The sequence below is a fragment of the Peromyscus leucopus genome, chromosome 20, assembly GCF_004664715.2.
Source record: "Peromyscus leucopus breed LL Stock chromosome 20, UCI_PerLeu_2.1, whole genome shotgun sequence".
Classification (NCBI taxonomy): Eukaryota; Metazoa; Chordata; class Mammalia; order Rodentia; family Cricetidae; genus Peromyscus; species Peromyscus leucopus.
In genome coordinates, this window is record NC_051080.1 from 4,271,414 (window position 1) to 4,289,145 (window position 17,732).

General features: G+C 47.5%; 1 protein-coding gene across 3 annotated transcripts in view; it reads left to right on the plus strand.

The window, feature by feature from the left end:
• Positions 1-15,745, plus strand: part of Cers5 (ceramide synthase 5) — a 32,249-nt gene extending 16,504 nt beyond the window's left edge. The window contains exons 2-11 of one of the 3 annotated variants that reach the window (XM_028874596.2): positions 2,376-2,481; positions 3,430-3,560; positions 5,389-5,446; positions 9,437-9,487; positions 10,307-10,399; positions 11,569-11,697; positions 11,790-11,896; positions 12,622-12,791; positions 13,616-13,707; positions 14,908-15,745. In XM_028874596.2, the coding sequence (XP_028730429.1) occupies positions 2,376-2,481; positions 3,430-3,560; positions 5,389-5,446; positions 9,437-9,487; positions 10,307-10,399; positions 11,569-11,697; positions 11,790-11,896; positions 12,622-12,791; positions 13,616-13,707; positions 14,908-15,123 (1,153 nt within the window). In that variant the 3' untranslated portion in view covers positions 15,124-15,745. Of the gene's footprint in view, positions 1-2,375; positions 2,482-3,429; positions 3,561-5,388; positions 5,447-9,436; positions 9,488-10,306; positions 10,400-11,568; positions 11,698-11,789; positions 11,897-12,621; positions 12,792-13,598; positions 13,708-14,907 lie in introns of all 3 variants that reach the window. The other 2 variants (XM_028874595.2, XM_028874594.2) reach the window with 2 other exon arrangements.
• Positions 15,746-17,732: the final 1,987 nt, after the last annotated feature.

Here is a 17,732-nt window from a genome sequence, read left to right on the forward strand (position 1 = left end):
TAACTATGGAAGTGGGCATGTACCTACCACCTAGGTTGAGAAAGCAGATCATAGCTGTGGCTAAGTCTGTGCACTGAATAAGTGTTTACCTGGAGTTTTCATAAAATAAAGTGTTTGCCTGGGGCTTCTTTACAGAAGAAAATAATAAAATTTCCTTTTTATAATGATTTATTTTATTTTATGTACATTGATATTTTACTTGTATGTATGTCTGTGTGAGGGTGTCAAATTCCCTGGAGCTGGAATTACCGACAGTTATGAACTGCCATGTGGTTGCTGGGAATGGAACTTGAGTCCTCTGGAAGAGAAGGCTAAACTATCTCTCCAGCCCCAATAATAAAGTTTCTTATTCTCAACCCTCAGTGATAATAAATGCTCAACTGGGGACTTGGTTCTGAGCCAAGGAGAAGGATGGTGGGTAAAGGCTTGCCTTGAGGGCCTGCATTGACTCCCCAGAGCCCACATAACGGTGGACAGTCAAATACTTCTTTGGTCCCAATGTTCCTGCAGTGGGGTGGAGGAGCTCACAGGCCCGCCATGTGCATGCACAGTAGCAAACAGCAAAGGGACTCTGCCCCAAACAAGGTAGAAGGTGAGCAAACACCTGACGTTGTCTCTGACCTCCGCAAGTGTGCCATGGTGCGTGTGCACACATATGCACATGCATCATACATGTACAAAAGAGACGAGGAGGAGGAGAAACATTGCAGTCTCCTGTCTTCTTTGACAACTAAGATAAGGGCCAGGGTGTAGGAGAGCTAGCTCAGCACTCAAGAGGAACCCAGGTTTGGTTCCCAGCACCCACATGGCGGCTCACAACCATCCATAACTCCAGTTTCAGGGGAACAGACCAGATTTTGTCTTCTAACTTCTGAAGGCACCAGGCACAGTCATGGTGCACATACATACATGCAGGCAAAACACTCAAACAAATAAATCTGAAAAGAAAGAGAACATCTTACCCAGGATGCTGCTTGAAAATCATTTGAGGACGATTCAGTCCCGAGCTACAAAACAAAATGACCTGGGAGCTGGAAAGCTGGCCCAGTGGTTAAGGGCACTAGCTGCCCTTCCAGAAGACCCAGGTTTGATTCCCAGCACCCACGTGGTAACTCAGAACCATCTGTAATTCCCGGTCCAGGGGCTCTGAGGTCCTTTTCTGGCCTTGTCAGGCACTGAATGTTCCTGGTACACCAACATGCATGTGAGCAAAACACTCACACACATAAAATTTTAAATTAAAGAAAAAAGAAAAAGATCAAGAAAACCACCCTGCCTCCTCAAGAACTAAATTGAGATGGAGGCTTCTCTTTGTACTGTGAGCTGGTCTCCAGTGTTCAATCTTCCTGCCTCAGCCTCCCAAATATGGGACCACATGGCTGTGCCACCACACCTGGCTTAGTCGGCTTCTGATGTCAGGAAAATTACCTTATTAACACTTCACTTGTTACAGAGTATTTTACATACATTGTCATTACTGTTGTTGTTGTTATTTGTATCTAGGGGACAGGATCTTACTTTGTAACCATGCTGGCCTGGAATTTACAGAGATCTGACTGCCAGCCTCCCCAGTGCTGGGATTAAAGGTGCAAGCCACCTAGTGTACCATCACACCTGGCAATCTAACTTCTTTGGGTGTTTTTTTTTCTTTTTTTTTCTTTTTTTTTTTTTTTTGCGGTTTTTCAAGACAGCATTTCTCCAAGTATCCTTAAGCTGTCCTAGAACTCACAGAGATCCACATGACTCTGCCTGGACCAGAGCTGGGATTAAAGATGTAGCCGTCACCGTCCAGCTGTTTTTCTGTTGTTGTTTTACTTTTTCGTTGTTACTTTTTGAGACAGTGTGTCTCTTTGTAGCTGTGGCTGGCCTGGAACTCACAGAGATCAGTCTGCTTCTGCCTGTGCTGAGATTAAAGGTGTGCACCATCATGCCTGGTCCAGTCCACCATTTAAAAATAGATCTCTTCAAGTGTGTCAGTGGCAGAATATGAAACCAAATAACAGCCAGGTGGTGGCGCACGCCTTTAATCCCAGCACTTGGGAGGCAAAGCCAGGCAGATTTCTGAGTTCGAGGTCAGCCTGGTCTACAGAGCGAGTTCCAGGAGAGCCAGGACTTCACAGACAAACCCTGTCTGGAAAAATGAATGAATGAATGAATGAATGAATGAATGAATAAATAGCAAATGCTAGGGAGAATATAGACAAAGGCTTATGGGAATATAAACAAGTGTAGTCACTGAAAATCTGTGAAACAGAATCCAAATGACAAATTTCTAGGTCTTAATCCTGTGTTTCCACTTTTTCTCACATTAATCCCTCCTTGATCATGACCTAGCAAACCATATTTGTCATCAGATCTTGGATTTTCTTTTACAGATTTATTGCCAAGCCCTGCGCACTCCATGCCGGCATCGAAGACAGTGTTCTCTATCGGGTGGAGTCCAATGACACCCTTGAAAAGGTGTTCATGTCTATTACTAAGGTGAGTAAGCGGAGAACGAGAAAAGGCAGTCACATGGAGATTGCTCTGTAGGTGGGAACAGAGCATGTAAGAACGGCCAGGTAGGAAGAGATGGTTCTTCATGTTTGGGTGGTCTGCTCTACCTCTGTGGAGAAACACCTTTCAGCCTGTACTCCACACACGTTGAAGTTTTACTCCTCAGCATCTACCTCTACTGAACTTCTCTACCCTAAACACACATCCTGTCTTGTTTTCCCTCTTCTTGCACCAGCTTCTAATCAAGATGAGGATGGTTCTAGTGGCCTTTGCAATTTTTATTTTTGGTTTTGTTTTTTGGGGGGATTCGTTTTGTTTATTTAACTTGAATGTTTTGCCTGCGTGTAAATAATGTGCTACGTGTGTGCCTGGTGCAGGTGGAGGCCAGAAGAGGGCATTGGATCTCCTGGAACCTGAGTTACAGATGGTTGTGAGCTGCCATGTGGGTGCTGGGAATTGAACTTGGGTCCCCTGCAAGAGCAACAAGTGCTCTTAACCATTGAGCCATCAATCCAGCCTCAGTTTTTTGTTTTTGTTTTTTTAATTTGTGTGTGTGTATATGTGTGTGTGTGTGTGTGTGTGTGTGTGTGTGTGTGTGTGTGTGTGATGGGTAAATGAAAATGTAATTGATAGTGAAAGTGCAGAATGCTAAGTACAGTTCAGTTGCTTTAGAATTGCTATTGTAACTGTATAGAAGTCATCAAGGTGTGTAGTTTGACACTGGACAGATTTTGACTTTCTTAAACTAGCTGTGTGATGTTTTTATTTGTGAGTTAATTAGAATAAAGTGGCTTTCTTTAAAAAGGATTTGGGTATAAAATCTGGGAAAGACAATACCACTTGATCCTCTGTGGCTGTCACCTCTGTGCTGCTGCGCTAGTGAGTTGGGAGTTTGTGGAGAAGGGGTGTGCTAACTCTGGTCATCATCTGCAGTATCCCGACGAGAAAAGGTTGGAGGGCCTGGCAAAGCAGCTGGACTGGGACGTCCGAAAAATCCAGTGTTGGTTTCGTCATCGGAGGAATCAAGACAAGCCTCCAACGCTCACTAAGTTCTGTGAAAGCATGTATGTGTGCAGAGGGAGTAGAGAAGGAGGAGGGTGGGGTGCAGCTGGACTGTTTCCTCTTGGGAATTAGTTCACTAGTGGGATAATAGAACAGACGGGTGACTAGGTATGTCTGACGCTTAGGCTCAAGATAAGGTTTCAGAAGCCGAGGGGAAATGGAACTAGAGTTCTGTCCTGGTGCTCTCGCCCAGCTCTCTTGGGTGAGTAAATGGCAGAGCCCTCACAGAAGTAGGGAGAAGAGAGCTGGAAAACCGGTCACATTTGTCCCCTGGTCACACTTCCACTAAGGCAAGTGATTCCACTTTGCTCCTTCTTTTCAGATAGATTGAGCTAAGCATGGTGACACACACACACTTTTAACCGCAGCATTCGGAAGACAGGCAGGTGGGTCTCCAGTTCAAGGCCAGGCTGGTCTAGACATTCAAGTTCCAAGCCAGCCATGGTTACAAAGTGAGACCTTGTCTACTTATCTTAAAAAAAAAAAAAAAAAAAAAAGTGGGCTGGAGAGATGGCTCAGTAGTTAAGAGCACTTGATACCCTTCCAGAGAGCCCGTTTCCCAGCACGCCATCAGGGAGCTCATAACCCTCTGTAACTCCAGATCCAGGAGATCTGAAGCCTCTGGCCTCCTTGGACACCTGAGATCCACATACCCTTTTATGCGCTTGTGAGTACACACACACACACACACACACACACACACACACACACATACGTACACACACGTACACACACACAATTTAAAAATTGATACAAGCTGGGTGCACACCTTTTATCTCGGTACTCAGGAGGCAGAGGAAGGTGGATCTGTTGTTCAAAGGAGGCCAGTCTGGTCTGTAGAGGGAGTTTGAGTTCCTGGACAGCCAGAGCTACAAAGAGAAATCCTATTTCTTGAAAAACCAAAATAAATAAATAAATATACAATAAACCTTTTAAAAAATAGGTTGGAAGTGAATTCCAGTAACTGCACTTATATAGGTAAGTGTGTATACCCCTGCTTACCTTGGTAAAAATAGTACCAACTTGTTCTATATTTACTTTTTTGTGGGAAGTTTCCCTTTTCTGAGAAATATTGTACTTGAAATCACCGAGTTCTTTTGGTTTTTCAATGCAGTGTAGCTAGAGTTTTCCTGCCTTGTCCACAGTCAGGACAAATCTTTGTCACCCACCAGTCCCACAGCCGCTCAGACCCAACCAAGTAAACACAGAGACTTACATTGCTTACAAACTGTATGGCCATGGCAGGCTTCTTGCTAACTGTTCTTATAGCTTAAATGAATCCATTTCCACAAATCTATACCTTGCCACGTGGCTCGTGGCTTACCGGCATCTTCACATGCTGCTTGTCATGGCGACAGCTGGCAGTGACTCCTTCTGCCTTCCTGTTTTCTTTTCTTCTGTTAGTCCCGCCTATACTTCCTGCCTGGCCACTGGCCAATCAGTGTTTTATTTATTGATCAATCAGAGCAGTTTGACATACAGACCATCCCACAGCAATGCAGGGTGTCTCTGATTGTCCTGGAACTTGCTTTGTAGACGAGGTTGATCTCAAAGATGATGAGCCTGCCTCTGCCTCCCAAGTGCTGAGATCTAAGTGTGTGCCACCATGCCCCGTGAAAGCACAGTTTTTAATTTTCTAGAAATGGATATCAGTCACTGTCATGCAATTTAAAAATTGGGTCTTATGAAGGAGTCTAATAGGAAAGGAGAGTCCAGCAGTGACTCTGGCTTTTTGGAGATCAGTTCTGTCCCAGTGCCACCCCGAATTCTCCAGCCCGAAAGTGGGTTCCCCGTGCTCATTTATCTAACTTCTACTCTTTGCTCACCCAGGTGGAGATTCACTTTTTATTTATGTGTGTTCTGCTACGGAATTAGATTTCTCTGGTTGGTGAGTCTAAACTCTTTCTGTCCTCTCGTTGGATTCTAAACGTGTCTAGATGCCTTGGTTTCTAGAAGTAAACCCTGAATACCTCCAGCTGCTTCTGTTTCCTTCTGAGGTCAGGCTGGCCTTGGCCTTCTGCCCCAGTCTCTGCACTGCTGGGGTGACAGGTGTGTGGGACACCACGCCCGGTTTAGGCCGTTATTGTTCCTCAAGTGTTTCCATCGGGATGCATTCCTCCTCTATGTACAGTTTATTTGCAGATTGTATGCAGGATAGATGCTAATTGCTGTCTTCTACCCTGGGTTTGATCTCACTAAACTCAAGGCCTACTTTTCCCCTCTAATGATGTTAGTAATGAAGTCAGAATAGTACTTAGTGATTTGCAGAGCACTTAAAAACTGTTGTTCTTCCAGGAGGAGATGAAATTGATAACCATTTATGTATTTGTTTTTTTTTGAGATACCGTCTCCTATGTAGCCCTGGTTGGCCCTGGAACTTAAAAGTTAGACCAGGCTGAGCTGGACCGAAGTGATCCACCTGCTTCTCCCTCCAGAGCACTGGGATTAGGCTTGTGCTGTCACACCGCCTCACCTTGAGTTTGAGACTAAGCCCACAGCTCACCTGACTTTCCCTTCCCCTTCCCTGCCCTTACACGGTGCTGGAGTTACACAGTTCTGGGGTCTTATGTGGTAGCTGGGGATCCTAACAGGTTCTCACTCTTGGCTAGGAAGCGCTTTAACTGAGCTCGCGCCCTAGTCTCCAAAATTTTGTTTCTGTGGGGTTTTTTTTGTTTGTTTTTGTTTTTTGAGACAGGGTTTCTCTGTGTAGCTTTGGCGCCTTTCCTGGAACTCTCTCTGTAGACGAGGCCAAACTCATAGAGATCTGCCTGTCTCTGCCTCCTGAATGCTGGGATTAAAGGCATGCGCCACCACTACCCGGCTTTGTTTCTGTTTTAAGACAAGCCATTGAGAGTGGTGGTGGAAACCCTGTCTTGAAAAACTAAAAAAACAAAAACAAAAACAAAAACCTCTCATTATGAACTCCAGGCTTGCCTTCAACTCATGGCAACCCTCCTGTCTCAGCCTCTCAAATACTGGGGATTAGAGGCAAGCAAAACACTAGCATGCCTGGCTTTTTTTTTTTTTTTTTTTTTGGAGACAGGTTTCTCTGTGTAGCCCTGGCTGTCCTGGAACTCACTCTGTAGACCAGGCTGGCCTCAAACTCACAGATACCCTCCTGCATCTGCCTCCCGAGTGCTGGGATTAAAAGCGTGCGCCACCACTGCCCGGGCTTATTTTTGCAATTTTTGAAAATTAAAATATAGAAGCCAGGAGGTGGTGGCACACACCTTTAATCCCAGCACTCATGAGGCAGAGGCAGGAGGATCTCTGTGAGTTCGAGGCCAGACTGGTCTACGGAGTGAGTTCTAGGATAGTCAGTGCTGTTACACAGAAAAATTGTCTTGAAAAAAGAATTGCAGAAATAAATGTAACATTTAAAAAGGAAGAACAAGACAAAGGGGCTGGAAAATGCTTTTAAAAGAAAGGAAAGAAGGGGGGTGCTGGAGAGATGCTCGGTGGTTAAGAGTGATCTCTGCTTTTCCAGAGGACCTGAGTTTGGTTCCCAGCACCCGGGTCATGTGACTCAGATGCCTGTAACTTCAGCTTAGGGGATCTAACACCCCTTTCTAGCCTCTGTGGGTGCTGACACGTATGTGGCAGGTACATCCATACAAATAAATTTTAAAGAATTTAAAATAAATGTAGAAAAATAAAAAGTAAATCTAAAGTAAATTAAAGAAACAATCAACAATAGAAACTGGAAATATAACTCATTTAGTGAGGTCCTGGATATGAGGCCCAGGACTCTGGGTTGAGGGGGCAGAAATTAATGAAATAGTCATTAGACAAATAATGGATAAAAGTGATAAAATCAAATTTCAGTTTTCCAAAAGGTTCAGTTAAAATTAATAACTCCATATCAGGTGTGGTGGCATCTGCCCATGATCCAATGTTCAGGCAACTAATGCATGAGGTTGGGAGTTTGAGGCCATTCTGGACTACATAATAAGACCCTATCTCAAAAAGAAAAAAAAAGGGGGAAATATGAATTACTAATATACAGGGGTGCCACTGTAGACCTTCTGGACACTACTGAAAGAATATAAAGATAGTATTGTAAGCAATTTAAAAGTTAACCAACACTTGCTGGGCCTGGTGGCACACATCTTCAATCCCATCACACAGCTCTCCTGAGTTCGAGGCCAGCCTGGGCTACAGAGTGAGTGCCAGGAGAGGTGCGGGGGTGGGGTGGAATAAAGATGGAAGAGAAGAACGAAGTGCATAAAGATGTCCTCTGTTCTCTACATAAGTGCCATGGCACATGTGTGCACACACGCGCGCGCGCGCACACACACATTAATAATAAATAAAATTATTCAAAGAAATTAGGCCAAGCGTGGTAGCCTGTATCTTTAATCATAGCACTCAGAAGGCAGAAGCAGGGAGATTGCTGGGTCTGGGACCAGCCTGGTCTGTATCATAAGATCTTGTCACAAAAAAACAAATAACAAAACAGGGTGGAGGCCACTGGAGAGATGGCAGTGTTAAGAATGACTGCTGAGCTGGGGAGTGGCGCCCCACCCCTTTAATCCCAGCACTCAGGAGGCAGAGCCAGGCAGATCTCTGTGAGTTGGAGGCCAGCCTGGGCTACAGAGAGAGTTCCAGTACAGCCATCAAAACTACACAGAGAAACCCTGTCCTGAAAAAAAAAAAAAAAAGAATGACTGCTACTAGGAGAGAGATGTGACTCAGTGGTTAATAGCACTGGCTGCTCTTCCAGAGGACACAGGTTCAATTTCCAGCACCCACATAATGGCTTACAACCATCCATCTGTAACCCTCTTTGAGCTTCTGTGGACACTGCATGCCTGTGGTAAACAGACAGAAGTGCAGGCCATACACATCAAATAAAATGAAAAAGAACACATACTGCTCTTGCAGAGGGCCAGAATCCAGTGCCCAGCAGTTGGGCAGCTCATAACCATCTGCAGCTGCACCGCCAGGGGACTCAACACCTCTGGCCTCTCCAGGCACCTGCACTCATGTACTTAGACAAATGCACATATGAAAATTCAGGGGCTAGGATTGAGAGGTGGCACAGAGGTTAAGAACACATGCTATTCATGTAGAAGATCTGGATTCCATTCCTAGCCACCCACATGGGGTGACTCACAGTTACCTGTAACTCTAGCTCTAGGGGATTTGACTTCTTTTTCTGGCTTCTGGACACTCATTCACATGTATAAACCCACAGGTGTGCCCACTATTTAAATAAATCAATAAATATTAAATGCTTTTTTAAATTTGGGGGCTAGAAAGATAGAACTGAGTTGGTCAACTGCTTCCCGTGAAGCCATGAAGAGCTGACTTAGGATCCCCAATGCCTCTGTGGCACAGACTGGCCCAAAACTCAGAGCAGTCCTCCTGCCTCTGCATGTACCACCAGGCCAAGCCAGACTTTGGTTTGTTGACACAAGGCCTCATTATGTGGTCCAAGCTGGTCTGGAACTCACTGTGCAGCCCCAGCTAATCTCCACCTAAGAATCCAGTACTTGAGAGGCCAAGGCAGAAGGATTTCTATGAGTTCAAGGCCAACCTGAGCTAAATAGTGAGAGACTGTCTCTCAAAAGCAGAGCGAGGAGATTTTTTCTCTTCTCCGCCTCGTCTTCTGTTGTGATGGCGCTTTGCTTTGGTTTTGGTTTTTTGAGACAGACTCTGGCTAGCTAACCCTGGCTGGCCATTAATCTGCCTTTGGTTCAGACGGCCTCACACTTGACATCGATGCTCAAGCCTCCCAAGTGCTGGGATTGCTGGTACACTACCACACCTAGCTTTCCTCTTTCTTATACCCCTCACTTAGAGAAAAGGACTATAGGGTAGATCCTGTAACAATGTGGGGACCAGAGGCCAACCTGGGTTATCTGTTTTTTCTTAGACGCCTTGGTTCTGGGACACCCGACAGTGCTGGCAGAGCTATCCGTATCAGGTAGGAGCTGAGGTGTTCCAAGACTGTGGGGGGAGGGGGTTTGGGGGGTGAGAGTGTAGTGTGGTATCAGTCCAGGACAGGCAGTGTAGGCATATTCATACAGCGTTCCCTGATACTGTTGATACTGTGAGTCAGTCCTTTTTTTTTTTTTTTTTTGGTTTGGTTTTTCGAGACAGGGTTTCTCTGAGTAGTTTTTGGTGCCTGTCCTGGATCTCGCTCTGTAGACCAGGCTGGCCTTGAACTCACAGAGATCTGCCTGGCTCTGCCTCCCGAGTGCTGGGATTAAAGGCGTGCGCCACCACCGCCTGTCGAGTCAGTCCTTTTGAGTTGTATATCCCAGGTATCTATATCCGGGGCCTGTAGCAGAAATACCTTAGAGAGCTTTTTCCAGGCTGTGCTTCTTCTTGTCCCTGGTGTACTGGAAAGAAAAGCAGTTCCCTGGTTGATAAAGTCCTTCTTGACTCAGATGCCTTTTTTAAATCAGGAGCTATTAGACTCCCCCTAAGGGCATCTTGACTCTAGTCTGTACTTTAAAACTCTCAGGGAGAGGGAAGAGCGATGGGAGAGGGAAGGCCAGGGCAGTCCGTCCAGAACCCCAGACGCACTGGTGAGCCTGGGTGTTATCCTCACCTCGTCTCTAGGAGATGAAAGCCAAGATGAGTTTACGGGGCGCAAGGGAAAAGTTCTTGTCTCATACCGATCCAGTTTCAGCTGTTGCAGATCTTGGGAACAGGGAAGAAAAGAACTAAAAAGTGTGGGTGCTGTAGAGATGGGGTGCCCCTCAGGTGCTGCTGTTCTAGCTGCCCTTTTTTCTTCTAGCCACTCTCGAGAGAGCTTTATTACTACTACATCATGGAACTGGCTTTCTACTGGTCTCTCATGTTTTCTCAGTTTATAGACGTTAAGAGAAAGGTAAGTTGTCAGCCCTCGGCTGTCACCACTGTCGCCGTGATGGGCTCCCTCGTGAGAGAGTGGGTGTGGCGGGGCTGTCGCTGGCTTTCTCACTAATGACGGACGGTTTAAGGTGGTCGGGGCAGTGGGGCAGACAGCAAGACCACGGATAAGCACGTTCTTCCCTTCTCTGCTCTCCTGTCCTTTTGTATCAAAGCTCGGGGAATTAGAACTTGCGGTACCAAGGCCCGGGTCAGGAAAAGGCTTGATTTTAGAAAACCAATTTCAGAAAAGTGAACTGACTACCCACGAAGTGATAGTGTCGATATGACGTAGATATTATAAACCCCCAGGAAGGACAGACTCTTTATATTCACTTCCTTCTCCACTCTGTGTGTCACTGGGACCACAGCACCTGACCGAAGCGCTCTGGAGACGAGGGTTGTTTGGTTCACAGTTGCGTTCCCTCCGTCACAGCAGGGCAGCTACGGCAGTAGCTCAGTTAGTTCATGGCCGCAGGAGTAGTGGTGGAACCCCTACATCACTGCCCCGGGAAGCAGAGAAGGTGCCCTGGGAGCCGCTGGCCTGCTAGAGCCTTCGGAGGTCAGCCCCCGACCTACTGCCAGCCGGGGCCACCATTCCTAAAGGTTCCACAGCCTCCCAAGGTAGCACCACCAGCTGGGCAGACATCACCCAGGATGTAAGCCTGTGGAGAAGAACACTTCACATTTAAACCACAACGTCTAAGAATTATTTCTATTTAATATAAAATATATAACTTTACATAATGTATGCTATATAATATATGATATATAAATGTAAATAACAATATCTGTTTGTTTATTTATAAAACTGAGATTTTTCTCAGTTTTAATTTGACATGTGAACCCAAGGGGGAAAAAACCTTAAACTTAAAAGCTGGAAGTATTTGCAATAAGATGAGTTGTTTAGCTAAGTAAGCAGTTCTCTAGCACTTTGAAGGTTTAGTTTTGATTATGTGGATGTGTCCATGTGTGTGAATCCAGACTTTATATTCACTTCCAGAGAGGCCAGAAGAGGGTGTCAGGCCCCTGAGAGCCTCCTCACCTGGGGGCTGGGAGCCAAAGGGCTCCTAACCGCTGTGCCAGGGGAGCTTCGGGTGGGCGGGCGTTCCCACAGCCTCTGGAACCTCTGCTGCCATTTCTTCCTAGGACTTCCTGATCATGTTTGTGCATCACTTGGCCACCATTGGGCTCATCACCTTCTCCTACATCAACAACATGGTCCGCGTGGGGAGTCTGGTTATGTGTCTCCACGACTCCTCGGACTTCCTGCTGGAAGTAAGAGCCTGACCTGCTGCTTCGGCATTCCTCTCCCTTTCTGGACATGTGAGAACTGACTTTCTCCCCAACTCAATTTTTCTTTTGTCCAGGCTGCCAAGCTGGCCAATTATGCCAAATATCAGCGGCTCTGTGACACCCTCTTTGTGATCTTTAGTGCAGTTTTTATGGTCACTCGTCTAGGAATCTATCCACTGTGGTAAGTGCTCAAGGCTGTGAACTGTGGTAGGTATCTAATGATACCTTTTGCCAATATAGATTTTCTATCTGTTCTTGCCAGTCAAATACTAAGAACCCCAGTGCCCTGCCTTTCCCTGGGCCTAGGCTGACCCTTTGTGGACTCTTACAGGACCTCAGCTGCCTTGTGCAGTGTTTCTAGTGAGTCAGGGTGTGTATGTCGTTCTTCTGGCTCTTCTTGCTCATTTCTGCTGGCAGTCTTCATGCTTGGACCACTCAGCACTCCTTTGCCCTCTTGGTTGGTCCCAGGGATTCTGGCTTTGCTTGCTCTGCCCTTGCTGTGTGCCCTCTGCCTCATCCTGAGCAGCACAGACAGGTGTGTGCGTTCCCTTCTAGACTCATTCCCTAGACTACGAAGTGCGTGACTGAGTCCCAGCAAATCAACCACTTGCTGCTGCCCCCTGTACCTAAGAATCTAAATCACGCCTAGGATTTGATTATAGGCCTGTTGCTGTCCAGGTGTTGTGCAGCTGTGTACTTGAGGTGACTGATAGTGAGCTACCCCATCACTTCCTAAGAGTCCCTCTCTTCCTCCTGTCTCAGAGGTGAAAACACCGTAGGCTCCTCTGTTTACTTCTGACTCCTTATGGAAGTCGAGCCCCGTTAGTGCAGAGGAAGCACAGACGACTGTCCTGGGGCTCAGCTTCCCTCTGCCGAACCAGTCTGACTGTTGTCTCCTCCTCCTAGGATTCTGAACACAACCCTCTTTGAGAGTTGGGAAATGATCGGGCCCTACCCTTCCTGGTGGTTCTTCAATGGCCTTCTCCTGACCCTACAGGTTCTGCATGTCATCTGGTCTTACCTAATTGCGAGAATTGCTTTTAAAGCCTTGATCCGGGGAAAGGTAAGGCTGAAAGGTCCTTCTTCCTTTGGACCATGAGGGGCATGGGTATTACTCCGCAGACCTCTGTCCAGGCTGGGGACCCTCAGCCACCCCAGCAGCCCCACAGTCAGTCCCCTAGAGTGCTGCTGCATGAAGCACCACACAGACCAGGCATGGTGCCTTAGGCACGCCTGCAATCCCGGTGCTGAGGAGGTGACGCAGGAAGTCAGAAGCCACGGTCATCCCTTGCTACATAGTGAGTTTGAGGTCAACCTGGAGTGCTTGACACCCTGTCTCACATTAGCAAAAAGAGTGGCTATCGACGTAGAGCTGAAGACACAAACTGGGAAGCCAGATGGTTATGGTCTAAGAGCTGTGGTAGCTCACTAGCTATTCTAGGGTGACCATACTGCAATACACAAGATTGCTTTAGCTTAGCAACTAGACATCAGCCTTGCTCACTGTCTGAAGCAAGAATCTTGAGTGAGCCCATGTTTGGTTTTTAGTACACAAAACGCAAAGAAGGATACCCCGCCTTTAAGACAGTGTTGGAGGCTGAGCCTTGATGAACAGACATTCCACCACTTAGCTAATTCCAGCCCCTAGAACCTCCAGGTAATGACAGAGCAAACCCTAAAGCAGTCGGACTGTGTCGAGCCAGAGCGCTGCCCGTCATGCAGACTCCCGAGTGACCGCACAGGGGACCATAACCTGGGTATTTGTTCTCTCTCTCACTGTTCTTGATGGCTGTAATGGGTTTCGGGCCTTGTGTGGAGTGCCTGTGCGTCTTGTTGTAGCTACTGGACATCTCTCTTCTCCTCTGCCTTTCTCTCCTGACTAGGTGACCTACCCAGGAAGGAGGAGAGCCAGACTCTGTACCTTCTGCTCTTTCTTCAGCTCCTCCCTCTTTTCTATGCCTGGTGGGAGCTGGACAGTTTCATCCTTTGCATGTAAGTGCATCTGTGCTTCTAGAGCTGGGAGAAGCCCGTCGGAGCGGCTCCTCCTTCCTTCCGCTGTCTTTCCCTTCCGCCTTGGGATGTGCTCGCTCCTCTAACCTGTGTGACTGTTGTTGACTGGGGCTGAAGTTACCAGACACCTTCCCTAAATTAAGGCAAGGACTAAGTCTAGTCTTTAATGTGTTTTGCTTTTGAGCCTCTCCACCTCAGATCTGGAGACGTTCTGCCCTCTGGTGGAAATTCCCTAGACATCAGGTAATCAGAGCTCCCTGGGTTCAGAGTCAACAGCTCCAGTCACTGCAGTCACCACACTCGTCTAAAGCAAATGTCCTTCCTTTATAACAACAGCCGGAGCCGCGTCCCTTCACCACAGTGCTCTCTAAACAGTGCACAGCCACTGTTTGTGTTTTGCACGGGTCATCGTCCTAATGCGGGTTTCACTGGTTTCCTCTCCTTTATTTTTATGGCCCCGTATAGAGAATTTGAAAAATACAAAACAAAAAGCATGTGTAAAGGGCAAAGTCAGAGCCGGGCAGTGGGGGCGCACACCTTTAATCCCAGCACTCGGGAGGCAGAGCCAGGCAGATCTCTGTGAGTTCGAGGCCAGCCTGGTCTACAGAGCAAGATCCAGGAAAGGCACAAAGCTACACAGAGAAACCCTGGGGGGGGGGGGGCAAAGTCAAGACTGGGAAGGCTGTCCACACTGACTGCCCACCCGATCTTGACTTTAAGTGCCGAAGGGATGCCAAAACTTCATGGTGAGCCCAGTGATAGCAGAACTACTGAACAAGGTTCCTGAGTCAGTTTGGGGAGTGAAGCAGAACTCGGGTAAGCAGGGTGAACAGATGCAGTGCCCACGGTCATCAGAGGTAACACCTTGAGAGCAGTCCTTTGTACTGACCTTCCCAGTTCCTGGAGGAAGAGGGGAAGGTGCTGGGGTTTCCTCGACCTGTAGAGGACTCAGCGAGGCTTCTGTTCTTAGGCCTTTATCAGAGCAGCTTGAGGACACGTGAGAGACAAGCAGAAAGAAGGGGATCTACGCACAGTCCAGCCAGTACTCCAGGGGACACTTATCTGTCACCTGAGCCTAGGCTAGACCAGAGACAGTGTACGAAAGTGGTCTTTCTGAGATGAGTCTGCCCTGTGTTTCGGTAAGGAGGAGCATACTTACTGCCTTGGTCCTGTCCCACTCAGGTGTCTAAGGATGACCGCAGTGACGTGGAGAGCAGCTCAGAGGAAGAAGATGAGGCCACCCCCACAAACAAGCTCTCTGGCCGCAGCTCCAGCAATGGCGCCAACTGCATGAATGGCCACATGGGAGGCAGCCACTGGGCTGAAGAGCGTGGGACTCGTAAGGCTGTTGGCAGCCCGCTCTTTGGGGCTTCCCCACATCTCCAGTCCTGTGACTAGAAGGACAGAAAGGCACTGAGGAGGATCAAAGAAACAAACAGTTCCATGTCTTAAAGAAACTCCGCTGTTTTGTATTTAATGCCCCCGGTCCTTTTAGTAACGTTATTTCTCTGTCTGTGTTTGTGTGTTTGTGCATTGTGCATACGGATGAGTTTCATCGACTGGGCTGGGGCACGGTTTTGGACCACTAGGCATCACCTAGCCAGTTCTGAACCCACCTCAAACTCAGCGTTGGCTGCATCTTGAATTACGCTGTCTGTCTCCAGACCATCTTCGTCCTTGTCCCACGGCTCTTGAGGCTCCAAGTTCCTGATCCATCTAAATAAATGGTGCTGCCAGATTCAGCTCCTCCAGGCTTTGGGAACAGTTCTTCTGGAGCAGGAAGCAGTGTTTCACCTAATGAAGGACTCTGGCTAGGGGATCACTGTGGCCTCTACCGCATCCCCTTCCTACCACCTGACGGTGACTGGGACAACTACTGATGCCCTGCTTTTTACTCAACGGTACGCAGGGAGGGGGTGGGAGAGGATGAGCTGAGATGTGGAGAGCGGCAGCCACCGGTGTGCTGTTAACGGTTTTATACTATTGTTTACTCTTGTGTAATTAAAGTGTTTGAACCTCCTCTCCTGTCCTCTCTTCAGTAGCTGTCACTGATGCCCTGGTGACATTTGGGGTTGTTTGGAGTCAGGGTCTGACATCCTGCTGCCTAGGTGTCCTTGTTACACACAGGCTCCATAATTAAGATTCCCCCCCCCCCCCCCCGGCCCCCAGGGGCTGGCAAGATGGCTCAGCAGTTAAGAGCAGAGGCTGCTCTTGCAGAGGACCTGGGTTTGGTTTCTAGCACTTACCCATATAGGGCAACTCACAACTGCTCATAACTCCAGTTCTGGGGATCCAGATGCCACTTCTGGCTCCAAAATCACCTGTGTGGGTGTACATACATACATACTCATAAAATAGGTCCTTTTTTAAAATGATTATTTCTAATTCAAGAGGCTCTTGGACATCCAAAATTTTCTGTGTGCTAAGAGGAGTTAGCCAGAATGGCTATATCTTTGAGCTTTTTGTTTTAAGAAAAAAGTGACATGTTTAATTGGTGTGCTGGCTAGTTTTATGTTAGCTTGACACAATTTATAATCATTTTGGAAGAGGGAACCTCAACTGAGAAAATGCCCCAACTATATTGGCCTGTGGGCAGGCCTGTGGGGCATTTTCCTGATTGATGATGGATGGGGGAGGGCCCAGCCCGTGTGGGTGGGGCCACCCCTGGACTGCTGGCCCTGGGTTCTGTAAGAAAGCAGGCTGAGCAAGCCATGGGGAGCAAGCCAGTAAGCAGCATCCTCCATGGCCTCTGCATCTGCTCCTGCCTCCAGGTTCCTGCCCTGACTTCCTTCAGTGATGAACAGCAAGGCTGAAGTGTAAACAGAGTAAACCCTCCCCTCCCCAACTCTTTTGGATGTGGTGTTTCCTCACAGCAGCAGACAAATGGCCACAGCAGCGTTCCTCAGCAGACAGATGTCTAACAGGACCACAGGATAGTTTGGTGAGAAGCCAAGACATCCTTCCAGCACCGGTTCTCATCTCACCACACAGCCTGCCACGTGACATTTTAAGTCATACGTGGGTCTGCCGTGTGTTCTTAGTTCTCTTTTGTCTTTTAACCAAACATGGAGAAACTTGTCCTAATCCAGATTTTTCCCATGGAACAATGATATTCCAGAATAATTTTCTGCCTAGTGGTTATTTAAATTATAAAAATATCTCTAGAGGCTTTGTGTACAGGGAGATGCTAGCGTGGTGGTGAAGAAGGCTGAAAGCTGTGTGTCATGCTTTAAGGCCTGTAATCCGAGTGCTCTGGAGGCTGAAACATGAACTCGAAGCCAGCCTGGGCTACACAGCAGAGACTTAGTCACAACAAACAGGACATAAAGTGGAGCTGGAGAGGTGGATGCTGTAGTGGTTAAGAGCACGTTCTGCTCTTCCAGAGAACCCACAGGTGGCTCCCAAACATCTGTGATTCCAGCTCCAGGGACATTTGATACTTCTGGACACACGCTTATTTGCATACACCCATACACATAATTAAAATAATAAACTTAACAAAAATGAAAAGTACTGCAGCCGGGCGGTGGTGGCGCACGCCTTTAATCCCAGCACTAGGGAGGCAGAGGCAGGCGAATCTCTGTGAGTTCAAGGCCAGCCTGGGCTACAAAGCGAGTTCCAGGAAAGGCGCAAAGCTACACAGAGAAACCCTGTCTGAAAAACCAAAGAAGACTACTGCTTCGCCTGTGGCCCACACTTGCAGTCCCAGCACTCTGGATACAGAGACAGGCAGACTCCTGTGAGTTTGAGGCCAGCCGGGGACATTAGCTTTTTTTTTTTTTTTTTTTTAAGGGCAATGTAAAGAATTTTTCTGGGCTGAGAAGATGGCTCAGTGGATACAGTTGATAAAAGCCCTGGGCCCCACATGGTAGGAGGAACCAACTCCTCCAAGATGCCATCAGTCTCCCCACACACAATAGGTATTCGGACTCACTAAGGTAGACAGTGGTACCAAGTGGACTAAGATGCTGGATTTAGAACACTGGGTAAGGGAAATGAAGTTTTAA